This window comes from Lytechinus pictus, chromosome 12 (genome assembly GCF_037042905.1).
Source record: "Lytechinus pictus isolate F3 Inbred chromosome 12, Lp3.0, whole genome shotgun sequence".
Taxonomy (NCBI): domain Eukaryota; kingdom Metazoa; phylum Echinodermata; class Echinoidea; order Temnopleuroida; family Toxopneustidae; genus Lytechinus; species Lytechinus pictus.
In genome coordinates this window covers 25,377,501-25,389,401 of record NC_087256.1, presented here as the reverse complement: position 1 = coordinate 25,389,401, position 11,901 = coordinate 25,377,501, and the positions used below count along the sequence as shown (strand labels likewise).

Sequence of the window (11,901 nt, the reverse complement as noted above, 5' to 3'; positions counted from 1 at the left end):
GATTGGGAAGCGTTTGTTACCATATTCCTGTTTACTTCACATTTGTATTCTTAATTACTTTATGAAATTAAAGTATATAGTCAAAACGAATATTCTATTAAATTTATCTCATCTGTGTCATATTCTTTTAAGAAACTCAAGGAAATTTTATCCTTCAAATTAAAGAGGAAAATGAAAACTTGAAACATACTTGGAACTATCTTAAATGAGAATGCAGTCGCCATCCTTTTATTTTTCTCTCGTGATACGGTTAGGACCCTTCATGAGGCCGAAATAACCCGATATGGTTATATTCATCATATTTGTATTACTTGATTAAATTTAAGACACAAAAGAGAGGGGGAAGGGGGCGAATGTCTAAAGATCTGCTTTCATCTTGCAATACAAAAACGTAGCATTTAGTCAAAAACCATCGTGTATTTTGTAGTCAGAAGAGGAGAAATTAAATTGACTGTCGGCATTTCAAATCACGTAGCCTGACGATGGGGCCCGGCCTATCTGAACATTGCTGAGGAGTGAGTGGTTGTAACAAAGAGCAATCACGTGACTCGTATGGACCGAGTGGATGTATTTCAAGAGCAGCCACTTTGTCTCCACCTCACAGGGGTGCTATGTTCACACTCATGATTGGGAAGCATTTGTTGCCATATTCCTGTTTACTTCACATTTGTATTCTTAATTACTTTATGAAATTAAAGTACATAGTCAAAACGAAGATTCTATTAAATTTATCTCATCTGTGTCATATTCTTTTAAGAAACTCAAGGAAATTTTATCCTTCAAATTAAAGAGGAAAATGAAAACTTGAAACATACTTGGAACTATCTTAAATGAGAATGCAGTCGCCATCCTTTTATTTTTTCTCTCGTGATACGGTTAGGACCCTTCATTAGGCCGAAATAACACGATATGGTTATATTCATCATATTTGTATTACTTGATTAAATTTAAGACACCAAAAAGAGGGGGAAGGGGGCGAATGTCTAAAGATCTGCTTTCATCTTGCAATACGAAAACGTAGCATTTAGTCAAAAACCATCGTGTATTTTGTAACCAGAAGAGGAGAAATTAAATTGACTGTCGGCATTTCAAATCACGTAGCCAGACGATGGGGCCCGGCCTATCTGAACATTGCTGAGGAGTGAGTGGTTGTAACAAAGAGCAATCACGTGACTCGTATGGACCGAGTGGATGTATCTAGCGGAGTGAGTGATTGCTTTTAAGCGCAATCACGTGACTCGTATGGACCGAGTGGATGCATCTAGCGAAGTGAGTGATTGTTACAAAGAGCAATCACGTGACTCGTATGGACCGAGTGGATGTATTTCAAGAGCAGCCACTTTGTCTCCACCTCACAGGGGTGCTATGTTAACACTCATGATTGGGAAGCGTTTGTTACCATATTCCTGTTTACTTCACATTTGTATTCTTAATTACTTTATGAAATTAAAGTACATAGTCAAAACGAAGATTAAATTGTTCACACTCATGATAGGCATACGTTTTCTTACCATATTCCTCTTTACTTCACACTTGTATTTATAATTACTTTATGAAGATAAACATATACAAATAACGTAGTGCCTATATATCATGGGGTAATTTTTTTTGTTATTTTGATGTAAACTTTGCTCTGAATGTTCATTCTTTTATGATAATGACAGTAATTTTATAGATCTTGTGGCACATATTTCAAAGGAATAATGAATAACAGGCCGAAACACAGCTTATTTGTGAATTCGGAATAAACAATGCCCGCTTCTCAACCCGCGATCACTTGTTTCGAAAGTGGGTCTGAGTGATTAGACTATTACAACGGGACTGAAATACCTATCGCAGTTGGACGCCATGGAAGATTCTGACCTACATAAATGAGATATTGTCCGCTTTACAGGCACAGTGTTATAAAACAACCACTTTTCGCATCCACTGGTAAGTGCTCGTACATTCACCCGAGTGGATGTACTTCCGCCGCAGTGAAGGGGTATCCATTACGATTCTAGCTCTCTGATTGGATAAAACTGTACCATCACTCACTCTGCCGAGTGAGTGATGGTAAGATACGTACAAATCATTCACTCACTCGAGTGAGTGAATGAATGCACGTTTATGGCATGAAGGGCACGTCATACCGCACGACCCTTCGTAATTATGTCAAGCCTCAGATTTCTCGGCTACACCCTTCTGAAAATAAACATAGTATGAAAGGAATCTTTTCTTCTATGACGTGATAGGTTACGTAGTGCATGGCATTCTCATCCATCTTTCTTGGGGAATATTTCCAATTTGAATGCGAAATTTCGTTAGGGAATCGCACAATAAATCGGTGAATTTAATGAAAACTCGTTAGAACCAAAATCGATTTTACAGCAGTGGAAATTTTAAAGAAGAACATTAACAATTTTAGAAAAGCAAATTTCAATCAAACAATTACCCAAAAATATGTCTTTGTGAGACAACACAATATTTTGTTCTTCCTTTTCAATATTTTCGTACTGTAAACACGTTGATCTATCTCATTTCACCAAAAAATAAAATCTTATTCTTCATCAATTCAATTCCCTTTAAACACATTTTCGCCAACTCCTGAAATTCAATACTTAAATACGTGCTAATGTCTTATGCGTATGATAAAATGTGATATCATCATTATCATTATTATATTCACTTGCTAATATTTTTGGATGATCTTTGAATGTTCTTTAATCCACCATTTCATACTGTTTCCATTTTTATAGATTCAAAGTCAAATATTTATTCTAACTTAATGGCAATAGCCGAGAGAAAAATTGAAATTAATAATATGAGGTGTATCTGATTACAATTAAAAAGGGTGTGATGGAGGATAAAACCAATCAATTTATGTATATTGAAATGTCACCCCTAACATGTAAAAGGGTTCCTGTGGAAACTTAATTACAATAAATACTTAAGTATGAATGTTATATCTTATTCGGGGGTGTTCTTATTTTATTTCTTTTTTACTACCAAACTAATGAGAAAATTATTGTCATTTATATTTTTTTTTCAAGTTTTACCGCTCCATAAAAAAAAGGAAAGCAAGAAAACATTATGATAATAATCAAATTAAGAAACATCAATCTCACAAAAGTGGAACATAAAGTTAAAAGCCAAGTAAAAATCTTGATGTACAATTTTCCTTTGGTTTGACTATATACCTATAATCCAATTTTATCATTTTAAATCCAGCATACTAGCAGGTTTGCTGAAAAAAAATTATTACATTTTGAAAATATGTTTACCCCTTGTTTATTCTTCGTATTGATGTTAAATTATTTTCAGGGCATTCTGTGTGTGTATATATCGTGAAAGAATGCATAAAGTTTATGAGTAATTTCTTACTTGCATTGATTCGCTCGTCTGCACTATTTCTGGAGAAAGTCTTGTAAGTGCGACAATCCTGAACAATATCAAATGAAAACAAGAAAAGGTCGAAACAGAAAAGTGGAGATAAGTATGAATAAACAACAATAGGCAACATTGGGAGGGATAAGGGGGGAGGTTTGATAACACGCGTTTGATACCGAAGAAAATGCAGGAAAATATTTGAAACGATCAATAATGTTGGCGTAAATTCTCATCCTGTTAATCAATATTGTTTCAATTATATACATCATTTTCGAACGAACGTACTTTTAATAGTTTGCTTGTCCTTACTCGTCGCATTGTTGCTATTATAGTACTATTTGTTCAGGGGTTTCTCACATTTTTTATTACAAAACATAAATGTATCACAATCATTGGCGGCGGAAGCCAAAAATTTTAGGGGGGACCACCACACAATTTTTTGACAAGCAAAAAAAAAAAAAAAGGTAACGGGGGGACGCAGGAAAAAAATTGACAAGCAAAGAAAAAAAAGGTTACCAACAAAAAAATTAGGGGGATCGTCCCCCCACCTAAAATTTAGGGGGGACACGTCCCCCCCCCCCCCCCGCTTCCGCCGCCTATGATCACAATCAACTTACAAACATGATAGAAAGAAGGAAAAAAATTCCATTAAGACTAGGAATTATGACATGAGTAACACGTGTCGAAATACATTTATCTTCATATATGAAAAATATGTGTCTTTTCATTTCCCTAATACGTGATTTTCTGAAATATGTTCACGTCCTGTCATTATTTGACTTTGTACGTCTATTCCTTGAAATATTACTCAGACCAATTTAAATTCAACTAATGATCAGGTTTTAAGGCCACCGCACACCTTACGACTGTTCGCGATCCGATTTTGGAACAAATCGCATTTTGCTCAATTTCTGAAAATGTGAATGGAACATATCATTTTATTTGAGGTTAATATTAATTGAAAGAATACTCGTATAACCATTTTGAAAGATTGCAAGCCTTTATTTTGGAGTAAAAGCCAAATTAGTTTCAAATCGTAGCCAATCGTACGACTGCTATGACGTCATTACGACTAGATATTAAATTTGCTCTTATTCCAAGAAGGATGATAGCATAGTCACAGATTTGAACATAGGCATTCGTACGATGATTTCGAACATTAAACATTAAGATATTTCAAGTCTCAATATTAGCATCAGATTCGACTACGTTTTATTCCAAAATTGAGTCGCAGACCAATCGTAAGGTGTGCGGTCGCCTTAAGGCATACCTTTGTTGGATGTTTTGAAGAGGATGTCCACGTTGGGTATTAGAGCTTATCCAGGTCTGATCACTGACTCTAGTCCTCCCTTTCCATTTCTTGACCATCCTCCCTTCCTCCCCTTCTCTCCTCCACCTCTCCAGCCATGTTCGGATATCTTCGGCAACGCTCGGCACTTCCGAAACTCTCCACAATTCCTTCGCGTCGAACCGAGCGTCCGAATCATAGTCGAGCTGCAAATCGCCCATCATTAGATCCAGCATTGCTTCCGACACGTTCTGCCGACGGAGATCGGGTAGACATCGTAACGCTTCGGCCTGATCGAGCAGGAGATCGTTGTCCGTATCGCAAATCGATAGTTTGTCCTTCCAAAATGTCTCGTTATAACCGTGTAAATGAGCATGGGACATCAATGAATCTCCATTATTGTTCGTTAGGGATCCTTTAAAGGCAGTTCTACTAGTTTCAAGCCCGCTTTCGGAAGCCACTCGTTTGATGTAGGTAGTTTCTTCGTGAGTCAAAAATTTTGGTATTTCTGAAAGACGAAGTAGTTTAAATTTGTTAAAACTATTTCATGGAAATAAAGATCACGCGTGACTTTTTGTAATTCAAAAAATGAAATAATGAGATATTGCAAAGCCAACTACAGTCGTTTCCTAGTCATTGTCACCAAGAAAACATCGTCAACATTGATTATCTACGGTGTTCATGGCGACAACGACTACGACGATGGCGATGATGACATTATCATTATATTCATGGCTTTCTTCTAAATTGTGTTCATTATTCTGTGTTAAATGTGGACATAGAACTCACAAAAGAAAGTGCATGATGTCATTTTGACACGTCTATAAAATGACAACAATAAAATGTGACATGAAATAGTTCACAATCTCATCCTGGACAATTCATAATGTGTAAAAGACAGGGAAATGAAAGACAGTAGCATTTCACATTCCTTCAATTTCGGTTCAAGTTTGATTGATTTGAAGTGCACTATCTTGACAACAGCTGCCATCTGCAATCATTGCTGGTGATGATATTGTCGATGGAATGAATTTTACTAAATTTAAAGAAATAGGCTACTACAGTTATCCTGGGATACTGTGAAATCCCACAATCCTTTGTTAGCCTAAAGTAGTAAAGTGGAAGAGACAGGTTGAGAACAAACATGTGTGCAGTAAAATAAATATCAAAACAACATATATTTAAAATGTGTAATCGTTTTCTATTTTCCATCATTCTTTTTGGTTACACTTCGTAATTCCGAAGATTCGTAATTCCGAAGGTTCTTTGTTCCGAAGTTTCGTAATTCCGAAACACGTAAATTGCCTATACATCGATGTTCGTTAATCCGAAAACGAAAAAGGGTTCGTTTATCCGAACATTTGTGGCGTTATTCCGAAGGTTCGTTATTCCGAAGGTTCGATAATCCGAAAAAGAAATAAGGTTCGTTGTTCCGAAGATTTGATAGTCCGAAAACGAACGTAGGTTCGTTGTTCCGAAGGTTCGATAATCCGAAAACGAAATAAGGTTCGTTGTTCCGAAGGTTTGTTAATCCGAAAACGAAATAAGGTTCGTTAATCCGAAAACGAAATAAGATTCGTTATTCCGAAGGTTCGTTAATCCGAAAATGAAATAAGGTTCTTTATTCCGAAGGTTCGTTAATCCGAAAAATGAAAACCGGGAAAGCAGAGGAAGGGCAAGTGTGGTGGTGGTGGTGGGGGGGGGGGGGGAGAAACACCGTTGCTGTTCAATTTTTATGAGGATGAGAAGGCAAGGGCAGCCAAATATGACACTCGTATGTCAAAATGGGCACTTGTTTTTTCACCATGACATCATCATCTGCGTGAAGTCATTGTGTGTTTTATAGTAATTAAGTAGAGAAAAGCCTTTTTGAAGTGACTTCTGATTATGGAAAGATGTATATTTAGGCTTTTTTTCGCGAGAGAGTATAATGAGCGAGCGGTTTGGATAAAAATCAAAGCTGAAGTTGTAAAACTCGTTTTGGGGGTCAATTACTCTTAGAATGGCATTATTGCGAGGTGTTGCGAGCGTGCATCACAAGCTCAAACTTTAGGGCATTTCAATAAGAAATGAAAATAAAAAAATCCGAGCAGGTTTCTGCTATCGTTAAAAAGATGTGCATCTAACCATGGGCCATAGGGTCCATGATCTAACTAAAGAATTAACACAAGCGCAAAGCAAGAACTTAAATATACTGACCAGAAAGGTACCTGTTAAGGACTGACCTCTTTAGGATACATATTTCACCAATCGAATAATGCGAGTGCGAAGCGCGAGCTGAAAAATTGTAATATTCCAGCCTGAAAATTAATCTAAAATGTATACTTTAGAAAGAGTATTTATTTTGAAAAAAGGGAATTTCCAATTTTGGAAAAATAGTATTTCCCTGTTATTTCTTTTGGGGATGCAAGTGCCCCCTGCCCCTCCCCCCGGCGGATCCAAATTTCGCCAATAGGGGGGGGCGAAATTTTTCTCACCCATAATTTCCCCGATCGGCAGCTCAAAGTTGATTTTTGTTTGTTTGTTTCTTTGAAAGGGTAGTCCTAACAGTCAATAATAAGTTTTATTCTTAAAAAATAAAGTAAATATGTAATAATATCATAAGCCCTTTTTAAATAATGCGAGATGCCTGCATGTGTAACTAAATTTAGATAACAACTGCGAGCAAGAAGCGCGTGCAGAAATTTTAAATATAAGCTCTGACCTGATCTAAAAGGGACATGTTGAGGAATTTTTGCAGTTAGCCATGAAGACGATACATGTTTCAACCAGGGGCAGCGGAACGAATTTTCCTTGGGGGAGGGGGGCAAAGCCAAAATAGGTGCACTTTTATGCCAAAACGGGCATTTTGGTGCAAATGGATATTTTCACTATGAGATTATCATCTGTGTAAAGAAGTTGTGTGTTTTGTAGTAATTAAGTTGAGCAAAGTTTTTTTAATTGATTTCTGATTGATGAAATATATCTTTAGGTTTTATTTTTCGCGAGAAAGCGTAGCGAGCAAGCGGTTTGGAAAAAAAATCAAATCTGAAGTTGTAAAACTCACTTTTTGGTCAAATATTGACCTAATTACAGTTAAAAGGGCATCATTGTGAGATGTTGCGAGCGAATCACGAGCTCAAACTTATGGAAATTTCATGTAGGCCTAATGAGACATACTAATAATAATAATATTGGTATTATTTACCAAGGGAAGCCACTTCAGTTCTGAAAACGGTTCTTCCAGCGGCCCTGCTATTATTATTACCCCGGCTTTAGCTGGGCTGCCTAGGCGCCCAAAGGACGGCATTTCATGAATTTCTTCCTACCGGGTACCCATTCACCTCACCTGGGTCGAGTGCAGCACAGTGTGGATAAATTTCTTGCTGAAGGAAATTACGCCATGGCTGGGATTCGAACTTATATACGACCCTCTGTTTCATAGTCAGAAGACTAATCCACTGGGCCACAACGCCCCACATAAAAAGTAAACATTCCGAGCATTTTTGTAATTATGAAAAAAGGATTAACATTGTTAACACTAGGCGTAACGATCAATTTTATAAAAATTTATTAACATTTATATTCTTTATTACCATTTTTATTATGATCATCGTTTTCATTAGTATTACTTTTATTTTTATTACCGGCAGAAGCTCTTATTAAAAATGACATCCACTCCAATACAAATCCTATTATCTGGAGGTTACTCGCACGCGACCAACACACTTAATCCCCTGCATCCTTAAACCATTTGCTTAGGCAGCAATTGCTCAGATAAAATCGAAATTAAGCCTATGCTTGATCCGGGCGCCTATTCTTAATACAATGCTTTGGCCACAGCGCACACATGTATCATCGTTCGTTATTACTATTATTGCATAATATCCTGTTATCTTGTAAGAACAACACCGTTCTTGTTACCAAAATGAATTAATTTCATTTTCGGAAATACGAACCTTATTTATTTTTCGGATTAACGAACCTTATTTCGTTTTCGGATTTACGAACCTTCGGATTAACGAACCTTATTTCGTTTTCGGACTAACGAACCTTCGGAAATACGAACCTTCGGAAATACGAACCTTCGGAATAACGAACCTTCGGAATAACGAAGCTTCGGAATTACGAATGTATGCGATTCTTTTTCGTACTGTTTTATTCCATAATAGCTAAGATTCACCTTGTAAGGAAATAGATTTTATGGGCTGTTTAAAAATAGTAGAAAAAAACCTTTATAGTTGTGGTAATAAACAACTTTCTGGATACTGAATGAAAAATATTTAAGTCATCGAATATTGAATTCGCATATGAAATAACTATTATTAAAATATCTTCTTCGATAGAATTTCAAAAAAAAATATTATCTTATCATGCTTATTTAAAGTGTAAGATTATCCTTTATATAACTTATTTTGTTACTATATAAGGGAAATATTTTATACATACGAATTAAAAAAAAAAAGATGTGATGAAAACTTAGGACAAGAGGTAGGCATGTGATTGACACGAGTGATTGGACGAAATATTGTTAAAAAACTATAGAAATTCCATGATTCCTTTATATGTGTCCAAATTCGATGAAATTTGTCATGTTTTATAGTTAGTTTTATTTTATTCCTTCGGGTTTTTTCATGATAACATCATACTGAAGAATCATTTCGAGATAAAGGAGTAAGGCACTGGAATGATGTGGGTGAAATCTCTGACATTCATTTGATTGGTTCACACTGCATGCTTTTCATACTATATAATCTGGTGATATCGAAATCTTTTTCAAAGTTCGTTCTCTCTAATCTCTCTAGAGATATCGCTCCCGACCAGCCCTCAAATCTTACACCTGTTTTGAGAGGTTGATGACCTTTTAACTTTGAAAGTTCAGTTCCAATCATCGTGGAATATTTTTCATTTATGATATAAGTGGGCGTTGGTCACGTTGCTACTATCAAGAATAATTGAAGTAAAATTACGCATTTCTAGGATTTCACTCATATTTAGTTTGGATTTTAAGTAAATTACCTGCCCCCTTTTCCAAAAAAACATCAGCAATAACAAGTACTCGAATTCTATTGATTACAATTTTGCTCTATTGAGATCAAATGGCACCATTGTAATAGTTTATGCACTGCAAAAACTCCGGTGTTGATTTAACACCAGCCCGGCATCTATATAATGTCCACACCAGAGAAGTATTGAAATAACACCAGTTCGGAGTCAAACCAATGCCGTTTTTTTAAATACTAATTGGTGTTGTATAAACACCTATAGCTGGTGTTAGACCAAAACCAAACTGGTGTTGTTTCACACTTTTCTGGTGTGGACATGTATAGATTCCGGGCTGGTGTTAAATCAACACCGGAGTTTTTGCAGTGTGACAGAAGCTTGTAAGAGAATTGTGCGATTGAAATGTAGTATGAAAGAGAGTGTATGTGGGTGGGTGCGTGTGAGTGAAATGTAGTATGAAAGAGAGTGTATGTGGGTGGGTGCGTGTGAGTGAAATGTAGTATGAAAGAGAGTGTATGTGGGTGGGTGAGTGTGAGTGAAATGTAGTATGAAAGAGAGTGTATGTGGGTGTGTGCGTGTGTGGGTGAGTGAGAATGTGAGCATATGACGATGTGTGTTCGTGTGTATGAGAGAGAAAGACATGAGAGACAAGGGGGTTATCTGGGAGGATGTGTGTGTGTGAGTGTGTGCGTGTGTGTGCTTGTATAAGGAATAGTGAGGGTGTGTGTAACGTGTAAGGCATCCACGGGAGTGTGGGGTCTACTTCAATCGCAATAACTTCATTAATAGCTTTTTATAGTTGGTTTGTAATTTTTTGCATGTTTCGAAGGTTTATTTCCTTTCGATGTAATCAAGACAAAACAGAAAACAAATTTTGGTTCAATATTTATAGTTAATGTAATCCTAGTAATATTTTTGTATTAAACTGCACTGATACACTCTTAAAAAGGTTGGGCAAAAAAGGCCCAATTTTCAACCATCACTGGGCAGCATACTGTCCACACAACTATTGGTTAAAATCTGTTCAAACTGGGTAATAAAAACAAATAATTGGGTAATAAATTTGCTCAACTGGATAATGATTACCCAGAATATATTTTTTTTACCAACATACATTACCTAACACAGTGGACAGTACGTTGCCCAACATTTTAAGTGTGTAAGACTATACTCTCTGAGCCTATTATCACCTAAATATCCCTAATCATATGTAATCAGGACAAAACAAAAAACTAATTTTTATTCAATATTTATAGTTCATGAAATCCTAGTAATATTTTCGTATTAAAATGCACTGATAATACTGTACTCCCCAAGCCTAACATATTCATAAAGGAAATCAGCCGCATTTGATCTTACATTTATTGTAATGAAGTACAAAATGATCATTGCTTATTGCCTCCTACATTTGCATATGAGATCAGTCATTCATATCGCTGTCTTGTGGAACTATTAATGATCTTACTAAAGAGTAAAGGTGAATATTTCATTACGAGAAGCCTAATGTTTCTTTGATTTCCCTCAATCTAATTCAAATTGTACTTGTTTTTCGATGAACTTAGCCATTGACATTTTCAAAATAGCAATCGTATCCTCTGTGGTTTCTTAGGCAAAATTTTTAAGTCAAGGTCTCGATTTGACGAAGAACACTCATTGTCGCCTGACCATGATTTTTTTCCAAGTGACCTTTTCGAATATTTGGATCAAGGAGTGTCTTTATTTTAAATGCAGGTCGGAGTCAGATCAAATTTTGACCCACTTTCGATTGAACTTCACTCTTTGGGGAAGATATATTTGCATTAAATGATTTATATTTGTTTAAGCTATATACATTATTGCGAAATATTTGCCCCTCGTAGTATTTTATGGGGCGATCGCCCCCAGCCCCCTCCCCTCTATCCAAAGATCGACGCTTCTGCGAAATGGTATAAGTATAGCACGTTTATTTCTGAGGGGCGTAGCAGCATAATAGAATGAATTTCGTCACAAAAAATAACACATTTTTTTATTGATGACATCATATCGATATGTTCACATGGCGATAATCACAGCATTCACTGAACATGACTTATCAATCAAAATAGAATAATCAATAAAAGGAACTCACCAAATATGGGTGGATGCATTGCAAGTGTTTTCATCTGGACATATCTGCCTGGTTCGATCTCAATATATCTCACATGTCCAACCTGATATTTATTTCAATATATAAGAAAAAGAAAAAAAAATATTATGATAAATGTAGTCAATGAGATTGATAG

General features: G+C 36.1%; 1 protein-coding gene across 1 annotated transcript in view; it reads right to left on the bottom strand.

Moving 5' to 3' along the window:
* Positions 1–2,983: 2,983 nt before the first annotated feature.
* Positions 2,984–11,901, bottom strand: part of LOC135156225 (transmembrane prolyl 4-hydroxylase-like) — a 15,917-nt gene continuing 6,999 nt past the window's right edge. Inside the window, exons 2-4 of the mRNA XM_064107966.1 lie at positions 11,748–11,829; positions 4,640–5,165; positions 2,984–3,421 (exon numbers count right to left, since the gene is read on the bottom strand). Coding sequence (XP_063964036.1) covers positions 3,346–3,421; positions 4,640–5,165; positions 11,748–11,829 — 684 coding nt within the window. The 3' untranslated portion in view covers positions 2,984–3,345. The remainder of the gene's footprint in view (positions 3,422–4,639; positions 5,166–11,747; positions 11,830–11,901) is intronic.